Source organism: Centruroides vittatus, unplaced genomic scaffold (genome assembly GCF_030686945.1).
Source record: "Centruroides vittatus isolate TY-2023 unplaced genomic scaffold, ASM3068694v2 contig_1110, whole genome shotgun sequence".
Classification (NCBI taxonomy): Eukaryota; Metazoa; Arthropoda; class Arachnida; order Scorpiones; family Buthidae; genus Centruroides; species Centruroides vittatus.
In genome coordinates this window covers 267,017-291,198 of record NW_027120712.1, presented here as the reverse complement: position 1 = coordinate 291,198, position 24,182 = coordinate 267,017, and the positions used below count along the sequence as shown (strand labels likewise).

The 24,182-nt window shown below is 29.4% G+C and overlaps 1 protein-coding gene across 4 annotated transcripts in view; it reads left to right on the top strand.

The window, feature by feature from the left end:
- The window catches only part of LOC136976333 (microtubule-associated protein RP/EB family member 1-like), a 36,428-nt gene extending 15,446 nt beyond the window's left edge, over window positions 1-20,982 (top strand). For 2 of the 4 annotated variants that reach the window (XM_067271590.1, XM_067271584.1), the window contains exons 4-8: window positions 5,676-5,782; window positions 7,872-8,076; window positions 13,715-13,806; window positions 16,067-16,225; window positions 19,719-20,836. In XM_067271590.1, the coding sequence (XP_067127691.1) occupies window positions 5,676-5,782; window positions 7,872-8,076; window positions 13,715-13,806; window positions 16,067-16,225; window positions 19,719-19,787 (632 nt within the window). In that variant the 3' untranslated portion in view covers window positions 19,788-20,836. Of the gene's footprint in view, window positions 1-5,675; window positions 5,783-7,871; window positions 8,077-13,714; window positions 13,807-16,066; window positions 16,226-17,042; window positions 17,200-19,718 lie in introns of those variants that run through there. The other 2 variants (XM_067271597.1, XM_067271604.1) reach the window with 2 other exon arrangements.
- Window positions 20,983-24,182: the final 3,200 nt, after the last annotated feature.

Below are 24,182 nucleotides of genomic sequence, written 5' to 3'. Positions count from 1 at the left end.
TCCAAGACAGACTTGTCCCAAATACAGCTTTGCCATTTTACTTTTTTTTTATAATTTGTCTTTAAATAAATTTTATGTTAAGTTTAGATTCTTAGAACTTGTATGTATTATTTCTTACATTGCATTCACATGTGTGCACATGCCATAATTTTTTTCAACTCATTTTGATTATTTTTTTTTAATTTTTGAATAAAGCCTGTATTAAGAAAATAAATTACTATTTTTGTCAGCCAAATTTTTTAAGATCTCTGAACTAACTAGCAATCTTCTTGAAAAAAGTTCCTAAAGGTATCATATATTCTAATAATTGAATTTTTTAAAAATAACAAAGCTAAAATTCAACTTTAATTTTTATGAAATTAAATTAGCAATAAATTGTGTGAACATTGTAGTTGGGAGATGTCACTTTATATTAAGAGGTTGTGGCTCAAGTCAAAATTTCAAACTTGTATAGCAAACAGAAATACATGTTTAATGTTCGAACTTCAAGTAAAATACATGCAACACATTATTATTTCTTTCACAAGTGTTTTGAGTGTGATCCTTCTGTATTTGACTGTCTAGTCGACCCATGTATTATTCAATGGTCATAAGTCTGTGGGGTGGTTTACCCAATATTCATGTTCTGAGTCAATATCATATAGTACTAATTGCTCTTTATAACAATCATATTAAAATGACTTTAAGCAACATAAAGTTCTGTTCTTGTCTTAATGTTTTTAAGTTAATAATCTGTAAGTTACAAACATACAAGAATTAGTATTATACAAATAAGTCTTTACAAGCAAGTGTTTAATACAGGGTTCCTACGCACCTGGAAAGTCAGGGATTTTCAATAGTGTTTGGAAAAAGTCTTGGAAAGTCAGGGAATTTGTCTTCTTAGCTGCCTTGTTGATTTCATTTGCTGAATATGGCTGACCAAACATAGCCATCTGCAGGCGGCAAGAAGTAATGCTGCAATCTTTAATAAGAAAATATTCCAGAATCCGTTTTAAAATGGCTTTTTTTCACCATTCTGAAGCCATATAATTTTACAGTTGTGGATTAATAACTTTTACGTAATAGTGTTTGCTGAATTATTAAAATTAAAAATTAATTATGAAAAGATGAAATTGTTAATTAGAATAAAAAATAACTAATTAAATTTGTTTGCAAACTTTTAAAAGTTGAATTATCTGTAATTTAATTATTTCTCATGTTTAAAACATTACTACACAATGTAAAATATTTATAAATAGTTACTTGACATTTATAGTAAAATTCTGGCACCGACTTGTTGTTGGCACAAGCTTTTTACATTTGTTACGATTTTCCTTGAAAATACTATACTGAAAGCGTATTTTTCTCCCTCTCTTCCGTTAATTTCGCAACTTCGATACATAGTTTAATAATTAGTTTAACAGAAATGACGTTGGGTAACAAATATCGCTGATTTTGCAAATTTAGGGCTTAAAAACAGGCATCATTGATCATACCTGTAATAGATATACTGTTATAGTTTTGAAAATCAACAGGTAATCCAATAGTTTAGCCAATGTTAAGTTGCTTATAATTAAAATTTAAAAAGCTGCTAAATTTTAAAAAGATCAATCAAATTTATTTTAACTTTTTAGTAATTTAATTATCTTTTTGTGTGAAACAACACCAAAACAATTTAATAGTTATGTTGCAAAAGAAAGAGATTTGTAGTTACAGTTCTATGCCTGAACTTCTATATTTTATTAACATATAATTGTAATTTTGTTTGTTTATTTCTGTATTTATTTCATTTAAATTCTATAAGTTTTAAGAGTACCAATTTTCATAATACTATGACGACATAGGAATGCAAGTGTGAGGTTCCGGAATTGTCCCAGAACTCACTAAATAGAAAAATGTAAAATAATTTAATTATTAGAGAAAAAAATGGAATGAACAAAAAATTTTTTATAGAAACTTGAGAAATAGTCTAGACAGTGCAGCTCCCAAAATCTATCATTTGGATTGGAGTTGGAATTTCCATTGTTTGAAAAGACAATGACGACTTCTCCTGCGAACTCCGATTCCTCGATTGACGTAAGTAAATCGGAGAATCCATCAGATCCCCATCATAAAGCGTGGGTGAGGATCTGAAACCAATCCAGGGAACAATTGAGGGACAGGAAGGTGATAAAAGCCAGTGTCTCAAGGACACGAGGCTGTCAAGAGTCATTTTTTTTTCAAATCCATTGCCACCAATTACCTCCGGTCATTTGCCTTTTCCCTGCACTTCATCTGCTATTTTGCTGCCTTTTCCTTCCACAAATTAACAGTTGCCTTTCAAAAGGAGAACTTTTCCAACTCAGGACAAACGTGTTAGTGCTAGACGTCGGATGGAAATCAAATGAACTTTCCATTCCGGATTATTCACTGAATGTTGCTCCAGGTTCCACTAACATCGCTACAACTTAAAAACAAAAAATGAAGACAACTTTAACTATATTGTAAGCATATTTGTACAATAAATGGGTTAAACGGTAAAGAGGTGTCTTTGTCTATCTGTACCACATTTCCCACATACTTATTAGTCCCTCAACTTTCCTGACAAGAGAATTAACTTTATCCCCTTTATTTTCCCAAGGGGAAAGAGTCTTTGTAACTCACACAAGCGAAACTCAAAGTTTCAAATCTTATGTTCTAATTGACATTTGAAATTATGTTAAACCTGAGGAAGGCTGATGGCTAAGATGGCTGAAAACATTAGTTTGTTTAATTAAAATTTGCTATAAAAGTGAGAAAGATGATTTTGTAATATGATTTGCAATAATTATAAGAATTGTAATTAAGGGTTAAAATAAATAAATTTTTGTCTGCCGCCTTAAGAAAACTTTATGCAAAGACGAAATTTAATGCAAAATTAAATAATAAAAATTATTAAAACTCTGTCCTTTAAACCAAAATCAAAATGGCAGCAACAGAACATTTTTTTTCTTTTAATGAGTTGCCAATTCAGCTAATTTTTTTGCTAGATTTAATGGATTTATGAAGAATAGAGCTAAAAAAATCAAGCAATTCTAATGGAAACAATATGATTTGGGTATTTTTATTAAAATGTCTATCTGTAAATTTGAATTTTGAGTTGGCAACACTACTATTAATTAATATATATGCAGATGCACATTTGGATGTCGTTTGAATATTTTACGTAGTGTTGTGACAAAACAAGTCTTACACATTGCTATCTGATCTGGTTCATCTGTCTTTTAATATTATTCAACGTTTGTGTTTTTCTACATTTCTTAAATTATAATGGCACGGAAACAAACAAGGTTTAATCTTCAATGGCTGGATCCAGCTATTCATCCAGAATTAAATTCTTGGTTAGGAACTGTAAAAGATGATGATACAAAAGCATTTTGCTGCATTTGTTGTAAAGTTTTCTCATTAAGTAATATGGGGAAAGCATGCATTAGTTTCACATGCAAATAGTTAGTCACGTTGAAATAAAAAGATTGAAGTCAGAACAAATTTCACTGATAAGGTTTTAACCACAACAAATTCAAACTCTTCTAATAGTCAACAAAATGTGTGAAACGGCTTTTGTTGTGGAAAATAGATCTACGATCACTAACGAACAGTCTCTCACCAAATCAACATTTCTTAGCAGCACATTGACACTTTTTCTTATAAAAGGTGATGTAATAAAAGCAGAGATAACTCTGGCATTGGCAGTTGTAAAGAAAAAGATGTCACTTAATTCATGCTCTGATATTAAAAATATTTTCAAAAAAATGTTTCCTGACAGTGCTATAGCCATACAATTGGGTCCAAATAAAGCTTCCTATATAATAAATTATGGCCTAGCTCATTATTTCAGAGAAAAATTGATTGATGCTGTTACAAGTTGCGATAATATTACTATCTCTTGACTAAACAAAGTTGCTTAAAGAACTCAAATGGATCTTGTGATAAAATACTGTTACTAGAGAGAAAGTTATGACCAGATATTTAAATAATGTCTTTCTGGATCATAGTACAGCAGATGATCTCTGCATTTCTCAATGGCCTTTCAGATATGAAGAATTTTTGCTAGATTAAGATGAATATCTGTATAGATGGACCAAATGTAAACATAAGTTTTCTGAATAAATTAGATCACATGGAGAGACGAAATGTTGATAAATCATTTGTGAAAATGGGAACATGTGGTTTACATGTAGTCCATGGTGCTGTAAAAGCTGGTTTTAAAGTAGTAGATTGGAATTTGTTACCACTGCTACGGAATTTGTGCTATGAGTCTTTTAGCAAATAGTAATGTATTCTGCACGCCAAGTGGATAAGTGGAAGCAGATTATTTCCCAAAAAGTTTGGTTCAAGGTAGTTGGAGAATGGAGAGTGCTTAGAACTTGCAGCAGTTGTTGTTGAATCTGTGAAGACATACATAAACAGTACAAAGTTGAAAGACAGCAAGGTGGCTACATTCTTGAGACAGGCACTCGATGATCCCTTTATTAAAATTAAACTTTTATTTTTTTGGTCAGTATGTACACACAGTGAGAGCTTTCTCACTCGATGTCAGAGCAACAAACCTCTTGCACCCTATCTTTATAAAGCAGTTGTTCAATTATTAATGAACCTGATGAGAAAGTTTGTGAAAAATGACAGTGTCACCAACAAGCAGTTTCTAAAAATAGATTTAAATGCTAATGAAAACTTGGTAAATTTGAAGAATTTGGATATTGGTTTTGGAGCAAAAAAGGTTTTAAAAGAATCGAAAGTAAGCGACAAAGATATTCTGTGTTTTCTAAGAGATTGTCGAAATGTGCTGAAAGTGATGACACAAAAGATTGAGAAGGGACCTGTCAAGTACAAATGTGTGAAAGCTTTGAGCAACTTAGACCCAGAAATTATTAAAATGCAATGAAATGTTGGAAAATTGTATTTCATGGAGGTTCTACATGATAACACATTTCTCACCAATCCTGTTTGTATCAAAGTAAAAGAACAGTATGATATACTTTGCAATAAAGTGTCCATAAAGCCCTATTCTACAAAGTTTGAGGACTTCATATCTGAAAGGAGTGATGGTCTGGACAGCTTTGTGCTCGGTTGTGGAACTATAATTTCCTGAGGATGGCCTATAAAAATAGGCTATGAAAGCATTTGAATATTAAATTGCAGAAGCTTCAAGTGTTCTGGTGTTTAATTTAGCTCATGTTTCGTTTGTAAATTGCTTATTTTTTCATTACATTGAAGTTGTGGATTCTATCAAACATTTTTCTACAGGATGTACTGTACTGTACTGTACTGTATTTTTTTTAATGTAGCAGTATTTGAAACTTATCAACTGAGCAAAAAGAGGGATAGATGTACTCAATGTTCACACTAAATAAAATCCTGTTTTATTATGTCGATATTCCACACCGTAAGAAATGTGAGGGACGGGGAATTTGGACAAAGTTGGTCAGGGAAAATCAGAGAATTCAAAACAAAAATTTGAGTAGGAACTCTGTAGTAATAAATTTATTGCATTTATTTTGTACTGCAACATTACTGTTAATTGTTCCAGTTTTTTTATAAGTACCTAAATAAATAGTGTTAACGAATGACTAAATTATTTAACGTGTTTTAAAGATTTTGAATTTGAAGATTATATTGTAAAAAATACACTTGGCTTTTAATATGATAGTTATTTTAAGAAGTTTTTAATTTTATAGGAAGCATATCCTTGAAAAGAGTGAAATTTAAAACTAATCAAGAACATGAATATATTCAAAACTTCAAACTTTTGCAAGCCTCCTTCAAGAAAGTTGGTGCAGATAAGGTAAAACTTAATGATTCTCATTACATAAATTCTTAATATGACTTAATGTAATACACCAGATATTAGTTATCCATAAAATCTAGCTTTGTTATAATCAATTTGCATTTGGTTTAAATTTTAATAATGAATATAACTTGCATTTAAAGTAGTTTTATCCAAAATAGAAGTGTGAATAAAAAAATATTGGTTTTTAATAATTAAAAAGTACACATTTATTATTCTAGGAACAACTTTAATACAATTTGACCTTTTAATCTTATATGTACGGTACAGTACATATAAAGATTTAATTTAAAATAGTTGTAATTCATAAGTGAATTAATAACTTTATATAATTCTAGACGAATGATAGTATTTTTCAAGGAATATAATTTGAATAATTGTTGCAAAAACTATAACAATTATGTTAAATTATTGTCATATTTTGAGCTTTTATTATTCGGTAAGTTTATTAAATTTTTCTTTACTTTGTTAAATGTCAAAAAGCTTTTAGGATTATAATTTTCAGTTAAAGAAAGATGAAAATATTGGATCTTTAACTTTCTTGCTGCTTTACAATATGAGGGAAAGTATGATGGATGGTCAATTTTCATCCTCCCCTATATTTTGCATTTCTGTATTGTGACGACTAAGAGCCTTTAAAGAAATTTACATACAAACTTTGTGCATATATGTATATGAATGATAGATATCTATGTATTTCAGATCAAAATTGTCCAGTTCTGAGCCATAAAAATAGAAGTGTTATTTCTGTATGTGGGGGCATTAAGGCTATTAAATTTTGTAGATTATAAGTGAAAAAGGACGCTAGAGATAGAAGGATAGTAGTAGCAGGTCATGACTTATAGGGTTAGATTTAATGAAAATTTTTTTTTATTGGCATTTAAGTTTTTTTTTAAACTCACCCCTAACCTCAGAAATAAGGTTTTTGTCATAAAATTTTTTGATAAAATCTCAAAATATTTCAAAAAATAATAAGTTAAAAAGTTAAAAAAAATAGAAATTCTCATATTTCAACAAAATGACTGACTCATTTTTAAGTTTTTATTAATATTTAATTTTCATTTATGCTATAATAAAGAATTTATTGGACTTAAACTTCTATTTGAATGCTGGAGAAGTTGTGCAAGAGCAATTACCAGCCTTTGTTCCCCCCCCCTTTAAAAAGTTTGTGGTTTTTTTATTGGATGAAGTTTAAGACTTTCGTCATAATGTAAACATTTTTTTTCCTTTGAAATATTTTTTAAATTGAAATTTTATTCTCTCCTTCAGGTTTTTTAAATAATTTTAATTTGGTTTCCTGAATTAAGCATTTTTAATCTCTCAAAAAAGACGAGAGAAAATTGTAGTAATCTGTTCAAAATGATTGAACAATTCAGCATTAAAGTTAATAATCATAGGTGTACAAATGAAATTAGAACTTCTTACTATTATAGAATGTTTTTTTTTTTTTTTTTTTTTAACTCTTCTAAGATAACATAAAGGACAAATTTTTAATGTTTACTTTTTTGTTTATAGCAATGCAAATGCATTCTCTGGACTTGGGTTAGAATTTAATGGAGGCTTGAAAGCAAATTTGAAACTATCCAGAGAATAATTTGTCATTGAATAATAATAAAAATGTTTGTTTTGTATTATATTCTAGGATAAAACATTAAAATTGCACATACTTTTATACACAATTCTAGTATTTTTGACTTTTTATTACAAATATTTAAGAAATCTTAAATTTGCAATTTTATTTGCTACAAGTACTTATCTTCTGACAATGTAAACTATAACAAAAAATTACATTTAGAAGTGTAGAATTGACTTGTGAATATTGGAAAAAAAATTAATGTGTTACTATAGAAATTAATAGTCTTCTAAATAAACTATTTTTTTTAAACTTATAAAAAAAATATAAGTAATTAAATATTTTACTCTACATACACAAATACAATGGTTGTGCAGTTGAGTGGTGTTGTCAAAGATATTTTGCATGTATGTGTTTTCTGAAATCCTTCAAATGAAAATCTAACAATATATGATTTATTGTCAATTGTAAAGTGACCTGAGTTAGTAATTACATTTAAAAACTTTTTTATAGAATGTTCCAATTGACAGACTTGTTAAAGGAAGGTTTCAAGATAACTTTGAATTCTTACAATGGTTTAAGAAGTTTTTTGATGCAAACTATGATGGACATCCTTATAATGCAAGTGATGCAAGAGGTGGTGTTCCTGTTGGATCCGGCGGAAACAGATCTGTTGGAAAAGTTAACCAAAGTTTCACCAAACCTGTTGGTCGTGCTGGTAATTTATTTTGTATTTGATGCTTATTCTAAATCTCTTTATATATTGCAAAATTTTTGCTTCTATTTAAGAAATTGACTTTTTTTTTAATATTTAAGATTAAATATATAATTATTAAGAATATTGTTAGGATAAGAATTATGTGAGGAGTTAAAGGTTTGAGTCTTTCAACCAGAGGGAGACCCTCATGTTCCCTAGATAGTGGGCACATGAGGAACCAACTGGGTAAACTTGACCTAATGTCCATTCCTCATCCCCATGGGACAACCTGGCAGTAGATAGCTAATTAACTGGGTATCGAAGCAAATGAGGATGGGCTACCGTTATAGGATTAACCAACTCTAATGGATCTCTCTCTCAGTTAAAACTTTTAAACGTGGTAAATCAAATCAACAGAAAGTCATACTGGCTGGGACGTTGCCTGTGTTGCAACAAGGTCCCCATTGTGTTGGTCAGGGAACTAGCACACAGCATTAAATATGCTGCTGGAACATAAATCAGGGTTGGTACCATCAATGTTAGAAGTCTGAATGGAAAGGAAGTAGAGCTAGAAGAGTATAATGTAAAAATGTATCATTGAAACTAAGAAAATTAAAGTTGGCGAGACAAGCCTAAACAATAAATATAGTTTATGTACTCAGGGAATGATGCTCAATGCAAGGAGGGTGTAGCCATAGGATTTACATCTGCTACAGAAGATAATCTTATAGAATGGGAAACACTCTAGCAGAGTCATCTGGGCGAAATTTAAAATAGGAAACTGGATAATGAGATTTATCTGTGACTGTAGACCTACTGAAGGCTCAAAGAAGGAAGATGTCGAAGAATTTTATGACCTGAGATCAGCAGTGGAGACAAATACTAAAGAAAAAATAGTTCTAGCTGGAGATCTTAATAGTAGAGTGGGAAATGACAGTTACATCTATGGCAGCATTTTAGGTAAGTTTGGTGAGAGAGAAAAACCTAACAACAATGGCAAAAGACTGCTCGAGTTTTGTGCTTGTCAATCACTGTAGTGCGTACTAATACAATATTCCAGCACAGTGTCACAAATTCACATGAAGAGAACACACGCTAGAAATCTGAAAAGCATAATTGACTATATTATTGTAAACAAGGATTCATTTAGTTGAAGACACAAGAGTCTTTAGAGGTTTTGAAGTCAATAGTGATCATCACCTCGTACTGAGCAAATTAAAAAATTTTCAATATTAAGACTAGGAGATGTAAAAAGGTGCTTCAATGGCTAAAAAATAGAAAAATTATCAGATTTTCCAAATCCATTAAATACAGAAATATGGTTAATACCACAGCTAATAACACCTCTATTATCAAAATGGATTTAGAGGCGGAATGGCAAAAGTTCAAGGAAACATTGGTAGAATCGACAAAAACTGTATGTGGGGAAGTAGTTTGCAAAGATAGGAAGGTTAGAACTCCATGGTGGACCAAAGAGGTTAGACAAGCAGTACAAGAGAAGGCAGTTTATAAAGATATCTGGCAAATAAGACCAAAGCAACCTACTAGATTATAAAGCTAAATGAAAGACTGCTAAACAAAGATGCTGGAAAATTTTTGGAACAAATAGAAAGCAAGTATAAAGAGAGGGCAAAATGTTCCTAGCAATTAGTAAAGAATTACAGAATCAGTGGGAAAACTGTAGCTAGAGAAATAAAGAATAATAATGGTGAAATTATAACAGAAGAAAAAGATATTCTAAAAATATGGAGAAAATACTTTGAATAGCTACTGAATGAAGGAGTGACAGATTTAGCTGAACAAGAGAAAAGTACCGAAATTTTGGAAGTATCGGATCCTATTTCAGTTATAAAAGTGGATAAGGCCTTCAAAACCATCAAATGTGGAAAGGTGCCAGTGTAGAATCAGACCAGAGATGCTAAAGTATGGGGGAATAACAGTAGTACAGTAGTTACATCACATTATTCAAAGATGTTGGTCTGAAGGGAAGGTTCCAGAGGATTGAAGAAGAGCCAATTCATAAAAAAAGGAAGTAAAACAGAATGTAATAATTATAGAGGAATTCTGCTTCTCAGTACCAGCTAAAATTTATGCAGCATTTTAGAAAAAAGGGTCAAACAATTAGTTAAAAGTGACATAGAACAGACAGGCTCTAGACCAAATAGAGGATGCCAAGATCAAATATTTACACAAGGCAATTGACAGAGAAAGCATGGGAATATAACAAGAAACTATACTTGGAATTTGTTGACCTGAAGAAGGCCTTCTCCAGTAATCCTCTAGACTCTAGAAGATTGCATGCCTTCTCCAGCAATCCTCTAGTGTCTAGAGGATTGCTGGAGAAGGCATGAAGTTCTTAAGAAATATGGCATCAAGGATACTCTACTCAGGAATCCAAAGCTTGTATAGGAACGTCAAGTCGGCCATAAGGATAGAAGGACAAATAGTTCCAAGTAAAACTAGGGGTGAGGCCAGGATGTGCATTGTCCCCTTTATTATTAGTAATTTTCATGGATAATTTAATAAAAGAATCACAACTATTGACAAACTTCAGTTTGGGAAATAGAGTAATTGTCCTAATAACCAATAAATCCAAGGACCTCTAGCAAGCTTTAAATAATTTAGAGGAAAGTTGCAGGAATTTTGGTATGTCAATCAGCTATAAGAAAACGAAGGTTATGGCTATTACTAGAAAGAGACTTTAATGTTCTAAGCATTTGTTACCAAGTTTAACCATGTCAATAAGTTTTTGTACTTGGGAAAAATCTTTAGCGAAGACAAAGTTAATTTGGAAATTAGCAGTAGGTTAAACAAGGCAGGTCAGGCAGGGAGCCAATTGATCAAATATACCTGGATCAAGAAAGAAATAAGTCATAAGACAAAACTACCTGTGTACAAGCTTTTAAACCTATATTGACATGGTTCTGAGGGTTGGGTGAGAAATAAGAGAATTGACCAAAAATTAGAATCAGCAGAAATGAGTTTTTAGAAAAATTAGTGGTGTTAATAGATGGATACGGTGGCAAAATCATATTAAAAATGAAGACACAAGGAACGACTTTAAGATAACAAATATTCAGTCAAGAGTAAGCAAGACTAATCTGAGGTGGTTTGGCCATTTGGAAAGAATGGAAGACGACCGATTGGCCAAGCAGGTATTCAAAGCTAAAATCAAAGAGAAAACCAAAGGGTGATCTAGATGAAGGTGGATTGATAGTGTTAAGTAGCTTTAGAGGAAAGGAATTTAACTTTAATTCGGGCTAAAAACTTGTTTATTGATAGCAAAATTTGGAAAAAGTAGTGGACAGTTGTGTAAAAGTTTGGCTTTTTCTTTTTTTCACCATGTTGATCTGTACACCCTCTTGGTATCAGCAGGAATGGATGATTATTATTAAGAATACATTATTATTAAGAATACATTTATTGAAATATATATATATATATATATTTTCATAATGAATACAGGATCTTAAAATTCTGTATATAGAAAAAATACCACATAATATATATTAACTTTAAAATGCATGTTAAAATAAACAAAAATAGTGTTAGACTTGATAAACACTAATGTTGTGTGTTTTTTCTTCAAAGACACTTGGCAAGTTTTCTATCAGATATCTTTATTCATTCTCGTTGATACGGTACTGTTTCTGTACACGTTTCAGGGCTTGCCCCTTCTCAGTCAACTGTTGTTTATCTTTTTTTAAAAAAATGTAAAATCTTGTTAACTGTATACATTACAGTTGTGAGAAGTTCATCAACTATAAAAAGTGCATTATAACTTTAAAAGTTTGCTGTAAGACATAAAAATATATTGCAAATATAAAAGATTTTTAAAACTGTTTCCGCCCCTTTTTCCCTTCCACCCCTTTTTTTGATGTTTACATTGGTACGGTTAGTGTTGCCACGTATGGTGTTCGCCGCCTTGTGGTTGTTTACCAAAGCTTTTTTGCAGGCTCATTTTTTCCAAAGAAATTGTTTTTTCCCAAAATATTTTGATTTATGATATATTAAGCCAGTTGTCGTTTATTTTAAGGCTTAGATTTTTATTTATATTGTCTTTACTTTTTATAATTTCTATGGTTTCTTTAAACTTCCGGTTGTACGTTAATTTTTCTTTATGCAGTATTTTGACGTTATCTTTGTCTATGTTGCAGTTATTTAGAGTACAATGTTCGTAAAATGCAGAATTTATTCTATTGTATTTTAAGTCAGCTATATGTTCTTTCAGTCTAATTTTTACTTTTCTTTTTGTTTCTCCTATGTAATATTTTTTATTTTTGCAGGTACACGGAATTTTATATACTGCACTTTGAGTTTCGGTCGGTATTTGTTGGTTTTTTAACGGGTTTGAGGTTAACAGCTTGCTCTCCATTTTTAAAAAATAGTGTTTTTATATTTTTTTTTTTTTTTTACATAAATTATTATAACAGCATGTGATATTTAAAATAAATGAATCTTGATAAGGATAATGTTTTATATAAAATAATCATCGTAGGATCAGAATCAAAATGTAAAATTAAATATGAAATTGAAAATACCAATATGAAATTTAGCTTTACAAAAATTTTGTTTAATGAATGGAAAATTTTATTTTATTGATTTGTTTGTCATCTGTAACATAGATGATTTCTAAACATCCTAAGTATATATGGTAGCCATGGAAGGAAAAACATTGCTAATGTTGATGCTTGTTCTAATTATTTAATCATGAATTATCAACTGTGTGGATGCTTTATGCTTATACAATATGTATACTGTGTGAAGAATTGTGTAACAGTTCTTCACCAATATACATATTTTTTATACTCTTCACACACTGTATATTCCTTATTTTTTTATACTGTAATGAAGAATTGTTACAGTATAATAAAATAACGATGTTTTCTGTATATTTTTGATAAAGGCTCGATCTGTCTCTAAATTCTTAAGTTTTCGTTTTATCTATTTTCATACTAAATTTAAAGTATGTTATGAAAAAGATGAGTAATCAGCATGTAATTTGTAAATTGTGTACCTTGCCAAGAGAAATATTTTGGATGTTATGACAAATATCACAAAGGTGAAAAAGATGAGATGGCTAATATTTATTGTAATACTTAATTCAGTATAATTAACATTTTATTAATAAAAACTGGATTACTTCTGGAGTGTGATGTCTCAGCAGGCTTAAAGCCTGCAACACGGTAAGAAAAAAGTGTGAATCCAGTCAGAATCCTGCAAAGTTTCCTTACAGTCAGCATCTAGAAAAGTGTGCACATTACTGGTATAGATATTTTCATTATAACATTTTTAAAAAATTTGGAATGCAGTTCACTTATTGAAGCCAATTCAAATTTAATACTTTGTCATTTTTTCATACTTACTAATGCTGCATAAATTAATGTTTCCTGCCATATTTGAGTACATTTTTAGCAGAGTAAAATTTTTTAATCTGTTGGTAAACATACTCATTAATAAAATAAAATAGCAAGGTTTTGGTAATGTAAAAAGTTTATAAATTTTAATAATAGTAAAATGTTAAATAACTGAAACATAAAATTTTTGCTGTTTTTGGCATTTGTTTTTTATTTTAATTCTTCAGTTTAATTTATTGTTCAAGTAATAGAATTTGTCGTGTGTTAAATTATTCTCAGTTAAAATTATTTTTAACTTCTAGCCCCAAGAACACAGACAAAAGTTTCTTCAAAACCAACAATTACACCAAACAGAATAGCTGGTGATCAAAAAGTGGATGAGCTATCAAATCAGGTGAAGTAATTTAAGTGTCTAAAAAAACTTTTAATATATCAAATTGATTTTTTTAAATTTATTTTTATAAAACAATTGAAGACATTAAATTTATATACTTTTAAACTTGTTTAACCCTTTGAGGCACATCTTTTAGTCTCATGAGATGGTGCATTGCAGCTATCACACATGCAATATCACTTTGTCTTCCAACGGTGTTTTTTTTTTTTGTGACTATATTAATAAAATAAGAGGGCATTATATTTTAGAACTTTCTATTGAAAAAACAGTTATTTTTAATTGTCTAAATGCTTTAAAAGTCACTCCATTTTAGTCTGTTGCTCCCTTTACGTCTGCCACATTTAGTAATTGTGGCATTTTTGCAAACATTTTTACCACAGTCTTGACAGATAAATTTTAGTCTTTCAGTCTCTTAAAAAACGTCATCTCTTTAATTAGGTGATTGATTGTTTGTTTGGATTCACTGTTCTGATTATCTTTTATAATCTGTCTTCTGACTCAGATTTAATGTCATAATCCATCTTTTATAACTTTTTTAAAATATTTTTTGACATGTTCTAAAGCAGCATCTGACTCCTCCTGGGTCAAAGTTATATAAGAGTAAGAAACATCACAAAAATCTAACCATCTCAAAAGCTGTTTTTAGTATATTTTCAAACTAATGTCTAAAAATTTATTGAAACCTATAACATTGTTAAATAGACTTATATGCAATGGATATGCAAAAATGTAAGTAACTCTTTCAAATACATTTAAAAAATAAAGAACAAAATATATTTACATTACAAGGCATGTAGTGCTGTACACTGCAGATACAGTATCACCTAATTCAAAGCTGAAAAACAACAAGATGGATAAACAGAGAAAAATCATTTAATATGTAGATGGTGACCATATGCTATGAATAGAGAAAACTGAAGAGTACAACTGCACCACTTATGTACAATATCTTAAATGTTATCAAAATTGTGCAGTAATTTGTCTCAGGATTAAAATTAAAATTTGGAAAAAATGCCTATGGAAGATTTTTAGCAGTAAAAACTTTAAATCACAATAATTTTTTTCTGTTTGAGAAAATACAGAATGTTCTATTGTAGTAGTAGTAGTATGAATATTTATGTACAGTACATGGTTGTATCTGTGTATAGACATTTTATTTGATTGATCAAGTAAAATGTTATATATAATTATAACTCAAATTCATTCATTAATCATTTCTATAATCAGTATATTCAGTATAATAATTTACTAATTTATGACTTAATGGAATAAGATAATGAGTTTGATCCATTGATCAACTCATTATCTCATTAACAAGTACAGAATATTTGATTAGAATCTTCAATAAAAAGTATATAGTATCCTGTTCAATTCTTGTAGTGAATTTTGATATTTATTTATAAATGTCTTTATAAACTAAATAAATATTTTATTAATTCTTTGTTCCCTTATTTCCTTAATATTTCAAATTTTAAATATTTTATTATTTGATTTTTCTGGAGAGTGAATGGAATTCAAGATTGGTTAACACAAAAACAAAATTAGGTTAAAGTTTACCTAGGTAGTCCCAATGGCAGCGCTTCCAACAGTTTGTGCTCCTGATGGACTCCTCCCAGAGGGGAGCTGCTAGCAGGCCACCAATTGTTTAATGTTGCTAGTTATTGATTCACAGTAGTTCTTGAACAAAAGAATAAAAAGGAAATGTCTACTAAAAATGTAGTTAATCTAACCGAAGTGCTGCCATTGGGACTACCTAGGTAAACTTTAACCCAAAATTATATTACTTGAATAGTACTTTCTGGAGAAAGCATTGTAATAAGAAATATATTTGTCCAATTCTGCAGTATGCAGAAATGACAAATGTTTTGTAAATGGACTAATAATTTGAATAATATTGATTGTTCCTATGCAAATTGAATAAAGCATTGATTGATTTTTTATTGGATTGAAATAAAATCAATAATATTTTGGATGTGTAACTTCTGACATTTCAAATGTAAACTAGTAAATATTATTCAGTATGGTGAATATGCTGGTCTGCATATATTTCTTGCAGTATTTTAACATCTTATTAAGAATAAATGGTTGCATAAATGTTTAGGCAATCATCTGGAACTATTTGAGATGGAGCAAAAATTTACATGAATGTTTGTTTTTTATGGTACACGCTAACACAATTCCCATGTAAAGTAAGATCGTACTGTACATAAATTATTAAATTACTTTTAAATTTTACAATCTGGCTTGTCTTTTTTTTTAGGTATCAGAACTTAAGTTGACTGTGGATGGTTTAGAAAAAGAGAGGGATTTTTACTATGGTAAATTAAGAGATATTGAAGTACTCTGTCAGGAACAAGATGATGCAGTTGAAAAGGCAACATTGGTTGAACGTATCCTAGATATATTGTATGCAACTGAGGTATGGTACAGTTCTAATATTTTTATTAATGCATATTTAAAATATAAATGTACTTTTTAAAGTAAAAAAATTAAGTAATTAAAAAGCTTTGTAATGATATCTTTAGTTAATAATAAAATGAAACGAAATAACTGCATATTATTATTAATGACATCAAATAATTTAATATCCTAATTTAGTTGTCAGGAGTTTTCTAAAAATTCACAATACAAATTCATTGAACACCCAATTCCTTTTCTATCTTAGATATATAGCTAGAGTAATTTTTCATCTTGTTAGGTTCTTTTCTGTAGGAGTGTTTGTATTTTTTTTTAATCAAGTTTTTTTTTTGTCTTAAGAAATATTAAGCTTTTTGAAGTATTACAGAAATCTTATTAAGCAATGATTTATGTCAGATATTATCTATACTAGTGATAGTCAAACTGTATCCTGTAGAATCCAAATGAAGTGTATAAAGATAAGATTATTATTTTTGTTAGAAACTTTTTAAATTTTTTTAATATATATATTTTTTAAACTCTAGTGTCCAATTATAAGAAGCTTCATTTAAAAATAGTCCTGTTTGCCGTTTCTATATGTACACTATTATCAGTTCTACAAAAATATTTTGGCATAAAGGTTCCATAGAGGCTTCAAATTTAAAGACCAATGCATTGATCTATGGTCTGATTATGCAGTGAATTGACAAAAGGAGTCAACTCAGAGGACTTAAATTGCTAAACACTTATGACTAAATTATGATTAGTTGTTAACATTATCATTTTTTAATTATATTTTAAGAATTTTCAGTTAAATTTAAAAATTTATCAATTTCCAGAATCTATCAAATTCAATTGATTAAGGAGGTGTAATATTTTGCATACCAAAGATCAGATACACACGATGACAATACTGTGGATAAAGTACATGGTATCAAGAAATGTTGCAGTATCATGTATTGAAAACATCCAAATAAAATTTATTTGAAATCTTAATTTTTGCAATTATTATTTCACAAAATAAGATTTTTAAAAAACGATCCTCTATACTGGAAATAATTGTTACATGAACATGATTTTTCCTTTCACAGCAACGTACAATATTTCTAGCTGACCTATATTTTATCTCTCTGAAAAATGAATCTAATCAAATTAGATTTACAATTTAGTGAATTAGTTTTGTTAAAAAGTTATATTGAATTTTTATATTTTGAAAAATATAAGTGATTTTATCCTGATTGTTAGATTTAATTAATAAATTTACTTACATCAATATCATTAAAATATATACTAATATCTAAATTGCACAGCTTTTGTTTGTATTTGCATTATTTTAATGTGTGTGTACTTGTATAGGATGAGTAAAGTGTTTATTTTTTACAATAAAGTTTCTAAAAATGTATATATGTTTGAGCATGCCTTGTATGTTTAGCTTGCAAAAAATCTCAAAGAAATTTTAGCACATTCTATATGCTTTAGTTTTCCACAAATGCCTCAATAATGCAGGTGTTTGTCATAATGGGTTCTAAGTTCTTTTTATATACTCTCTCTTCATAGAATGTGACTATCTGAATGTTAGTTACTTCTGCATTTGTCTTTCAGGTCATCCTGACCAGGAACTTCTTCAGATATAAGAAGAGTCATTTGACACCAGGTCAGGGCTATACAGAGACTGGTCCATTTCCATTGAAATGAGATTTTGAATGTGATTGGAAGGGTGTGGTCGTGAAACAAGAGTGCTAGCATTCATAATCCTTTGCTTCTTGTTTTGATTTTGCACACCACAGCTTAATGTTTCACTATTTAACAATAAATTTGACTATTATAAACTCTAGTTGATTATTATACCTCGGTACATGAAGTCCATCAGCAGAACCCCTTTGATGTGTTCTTCTCTTGTTTTCAAGAGATAATGTTTCTGCAAACACAATTCTGAACTTTCAACTTTCAGAAATGAGTGGATTTAGAGTATGTTGTTTTTCAATTGATCCTTCATCTTTAGCTTCTATTTAGCTTCTATTAGATGCTAATTGCATTGTACAATTATATTAGAGTATATATTCTATCTTTGGGAAAGACATGATGCATTTGTCTTTCTTATTTTTAAAGCAGCTGCTTCACATTTCACTCAACACCCTGACTCTTTTATTTTTAATGATTCTACATCAGTTAATGAACCATTAGTTATGCTGTTACTTTGAGAGATTGGATGACAAAGTATTTTTGAAACATGTCATGTAATTTTCCCCTTAACTGAATATATACTCTTTTCTAGCTCAGTTATCAATATTTTCATTTGTTGAGAAGAAAATGTTATCCGGGACATTTTGACATTAGAATTCATAAAATTTTAGCAAATTTTTAAAAAATTTTGTTTTGTGTGTGCTTTATTAGAACCTCGTGCTTTACCACGTGCTATAATTTTTACTCTTCGAAAAAAATTTTTAATTTCATTGGTTAAAATTCCATACTTTGTTGCATGTGCAAATAACCTGAACATATAATCAACCTAGTATCATGACATCAATAATAAAGATGAGCCTGTTAAGAGTGACCCAAATTAGCTTTTTCTCTTGTATTGAAGTTTTGTCCCTGAAAGAGACAAGTGACCAGAATATGGTCCCGTCTGTCCCGGCATGCAGTACACGAGATATTTTTCTTGATTAAATAGTTTGCTTGAACTTTTTTGTTTCTTGGCAAGGCATAATGCTTTCACTGCAGACTACTGTTTAGATTTAACTGTGATTTATGAGACATCCATATCTGTTCTCAAACTTTCATCAACCTTTGTGACAAGTCATCAGCCTTCAAAGATTGTCTTCCAGTTCATACTTGCATGCAAGTTCTTTAGTCCTTCACTGAATATCCAAGCCCATTTCTCAACCATGCCATTACTCAATGCATCACCATAAACTTTCACAGATCAGGTGATCAATTTAAATTGATTAGACATTTTCCTGACATTTTAGAAAATAAATTGGACTGTGCTCACAGTTGGCAAGCTGTTCAATTGTCTTAACATTTCCTATGGCTTTAAATTTGTTTAACATGACTATGAAATTGCACATGTGCATGAGATCACTGACAACATGCAAGAGAGATGCCGACAGTACTTATTTCTTATTTTCCGAATATACTCTTTTATTAACTAACTAGAATCAAATGAAAAGTAGGAAAATTGTGCAGAATTATGTAAATAAATGTAATAGGAATTTTTTATACATTGTATAAATTATTTCTCTCAAAGATTTTTCTATGAAAGATGAATAGCATACACTTGAAATATGTCACCATATTTTTCTTCTGTTGTTTTGATATTTTCATTACTTCACATACTGAATTCTTTATTTAAATTTCAAAATCTTAGTTTAAATATGGTTAAAAGCATTTTATCTTAAAAATGAAAATACTTGACAGGACTGCAAATTGTATTACCTGATTTTTAGCATCTTTTTTAAATACACCATCGATAATTTTGACACATTTTAAGAATAATTTTTAATTTTTTTTCCCAGGAGGGATTTGCAGTTCCTGATGAAACTGAAGATGGAGCAGTGCCTCAGAGTTTTGATGAAGAATATTAGCAAAAACAAAAAAATGTATGTTCAGTTTAAATGCCTTAATGAAAAAGGGAAAAAAAAATGCAATCTGAGTAATGTTTAAAAATTCATTTTGTATTTCATAGACTTGTTTAAACAAAATGCTGCATTGGATTTTGTACTGAAACTCATCCTAAATAATTAAGTAAAATTCATTGTTTTACATATTACAACCCAAAATATTTTCAAAAATTTTTTAATTTGTGCTTGTTAATGTATTAAGTTGTATTTGTGTGTTTAAGTAAGCCTCATTAACTAACTATTAGATATCATTAGTTCTCATGATTTATACTTCAATGAACATCAAGTGTAGTTGACATTTTCACTGACATTCAGTGAGGAAAATGTCAATCTATGAGAACATTGTTGCCTTAATCTTCTTTTTTTTTTTATTATATCAATATAATTTTCTTGAATATTTTAAGGAAATTTTACAACCCGATCAAACTATTTTTCACAAACTTTTAACACTATTTGTACAGTAAAAAAAAAAACTATTGCATTAATAACTTTTTCTAATATTTCTCACTGATATTATTGGGAAAAGGATAAAATTACTTTATTAGATGTTTTTAGAAATAATAATAATAATAAAATGCTGAAGGTTAGCACTTAAAATTATAAAGGTTTACTGTATTCAAATATTGGGAAGATATCTGTGATCAAATAAATTATTTAGCCTTCTTGGTTTGGTAACTTTGTTGTGAGTTCTAAAAAAATATGAAATAAAATATTTAAATTTTTTTTATTTAAAACTTTAAACAAGTTTTCGTTTCATTTATTTTAATGAAAAGTAGTTGCAATAAGTACAGAATGATTGAATGAAAATCTAAATTTCAAAGCTTTTTGAAATTTTTCTTAGCTTAAAATAGGTAGCATTTATTTTTTTTTTCAATGAGATATCATTAATACCAATGTATTTTAATTCTTAGGCCCCATAGAGGAAAAAAAATATCTTTAAAAGTGATGATCATCGTCACCATGCTATAATGCTCAAATTATTAGGATAAATAAAGAATATTTTTGAAAGGTAATTTTGTCAACTGTTGTATTTCCTTAAGTAAAATTGTGCTGTGAATTTCTTAATTAGAACAAATTGATTCTTACTGCTTGAAATAAATTGAAATATTCTAAAATTCTGTTATAGAAAGTTAAAATAAAAATGATCAAACATTCTGAATTTCTCTTTCCTTAATTATTATAAACATACTTTGTAGTTTCCTGTTTTTTTTTTTTTTTTTTTTTTTTTTTTTTTTTTTTTTTTTTTTTTTTTTTTTTTTTTTTTTTGAAACAATACATAATAGCATAGTTCAAGCAATGTAGAATGTACACATTTGCAAATAATCATTTAAGTTAATTACCATCAACAGAATTTAAATAAAAATAAGTAAATTTTTTACAAAACACTTATTTATACTAAAATACATCAATAATTTCAAATTTGTCTGTTATGAAGCATATGACTGATCTGCACATTTTTAACTTCTATTATAAAATTTGTTATAAAGACTACTCTGCCAAGAACAAGTTCTTTTCTTTTCAGCATTATTGGTATATTTCAGCCATGTGGAACAACAGTGCATTATAAAATTTCTTGCAAAGAATGTGAAACTATGTGAAATTTGTACCAAATGGAGACTATTACTCTTATCCTGATATGATTGTCCAAGAGAAGTGTTTGTACAATGCTAATGAAGATAGTGTCCAATCAACATCATTACAGTTAGCCAATTGTATCTATAGGAAACTTTTACCTGGAGCATAGTACAACTTGGAATATTCTCATGATGATTAATAATACTAGTGCTATCTATAAGGGAAAGTCAACATCTGGTAGCATTAAGTGGTTGTGTAATTAAATTTTTAGGCAGGTAGCCAATAATTTGTACACTCTATTGTCATCATAAGGTTTATGTTGTCTGTTAGTTAAATTCTGATGCAATATTTAAGTTTCACAAGAACATCACAGATATTGTCAGAGAAAAAATTTGGTGTTATAATTCAGTTAGGTGAGGTAAGATGTCGTGGTATTCTCAAGTTTGCTACATGAACTACAGGTAACACATTTATTTTCTCTGCTCTTGTATCTCGAAATGTTCAAATTCGGTGTCTTAAAATATTGTCACATTATTTTTTAGACAAAAAATTCCAAGCAGTAAATCTAGTATTCATAGGTCAACAATAAATATATAAGGCCAATAAAACCATTACAGGTGACTGATTTACTCTCCAGTGTGACTGATTTACTCTTTTTTTCCTACTATTTACAATTGAATTGTAAATTATTCAGACAAATGGAATTAGTTAATGCATTATGCTGTACTATTTTTCATGTATAAACTAGTGTGTCATGGTTAAGAGGGTATATTTCGAGATGTGATCACATATTGAAGAACATCTTTTTAAAATGTTTTAAACATTCTTTTATAACATTATAAGAAAAGTAGTTTATTCACTTAGATTTGCCTTTTCTAATTGGTATACTACTCTATAAACAACTTTTTCCACATGTATATTCAAGAATGGTAATTCTGTTAGGTGCATTTTGTAAGGCTGGGAGTTGTCATAATTTTTGCTGAAATGAAAAAAAAGTACTGTTAGTGGTTTTAAAGTGTGTCAAAGTACAACAGCCTTTACAGTACTTGACCAGCTCTTATCCTATAGCTGACTTTATCCGTACTTGATCAAATTAATATTCAATTACTTTTAAGAATTTATAACAGTTTATTTTTGTAAATTAATAAGTTAACAGATTACTTGAATATATTTTAAAATGACAGGACAAAAATATTCATGTTAAAATTTAAGGAGAATATTTGTATATATGAAATAACCAATGTAATTTTCTATTTCAACCCTTTAAAATACCAACACTTAATACTTAACCTTTTATTTTTTGAACAATGTCATTTAAGACTGTGGAGATTTGAAATTTCAAAATCATTTTACAATTCTTAAAATGCTTTGTTTCAACTTTATTATTTTTAAATCTGCCTTGCGGGCACCAAGATTTTTTGTAAGTTCATAATGAGTTTGCCAGGCCGGCAATGAGGCATCTGGATGGTGAGGGCGGAACCCCCAACAGACCACTCCCTAAATATTTGGGATTTTTGAACCCGGGTTCCCGGTGGTAGCCAAACAGCAAAGATAGGCAGCCTGTCTTGCCCCTTTACTGTTTTATTGAAGACAAAATAAAATATATAAACGTTCGCGAAAGCCCGAGTATTTGCAAATGTTTGTTCATCATGAAAAATTTTAGAATGTTAATATTTGAACAAATTTTCGTGAAATTGTCATGTTTCTTCTAAGATTTCTTTGATAATGAATGAAAAGATACTCTACATAAGATCATAAATGTGGTAATGCGATTCTGCATCAAAAATTTATAGTATATAAAAGTTTTGAGTAACCCAGTAAATTAACGTCCAGTATCTGGCCGAGAGCTCCATTAAGCAAATAACAATTTAAGTAATATTGGTTTAAAATACAGGAACAAATTAGTATTTAAATCAAGCTGAAACAATTACTAAATAGTAACTGAAACATCCTGCCCGAATTTACAAAACATACCGGTATTTGAGTGATTACCGTCATTCCATTAGGATCAACTGTATTTACAGATGAAGCTAGCCTCACTGCTACCGAATGCGGCCTACTGTGTGCGTGAAATCGTGAGGTGTTTTCTAACACTTCAATCTGTAGGAACTAAGATGGCTTCTAAGCAAACCCATTATAGATTCAGCCAGGCCTACAATGGGACAGTCGGGTGGTGAGAGACTGGACCCAACATGTCCGGATATGTTGGGTCCCGAATATGTACAAATTTCATTATGCGGCGTTCAAATTATCTGAATGCCGAATAATAAAATTTGACCATATTCCATATACACCAATTTTTTTATTTAATGCAGTATTTAATTAACATAAGTTGATTTTTGGATGTTGAAATCCTGGTTAGTTAAAATATACCTAAATAATATATCTATTTTTCATGCATTTAGTGTAGACTGAATATTTTTATTAAAGAATTCACTTAGGGGCCGTCCATAAATTACGTAAGGGCGATTTCGGTCATTCTAGACACCCACCCACCCTGTGTAAGAAACTGTAATATTTTCTTTGATCCCCCTCCCCTTCTCTATCTTACATAATATTTAGGCATAATTTTATAGAAAGATTTTAATAAAAATAAATTTTTTTAATGAAACCCTAAAAACCTTAGGTCCAAAATATATAATTATTAATTAGTTAATTAATAATAGGGTTTCTCATTTCACGGTCTTTTGCTTGTCTCGGAATCCTGGGATAAAAGAACTCTTGCTACCGAGAATGCCTTTACCGATTCAATTGATGTGTTTGGAATCGTGTTTAATGCATTTA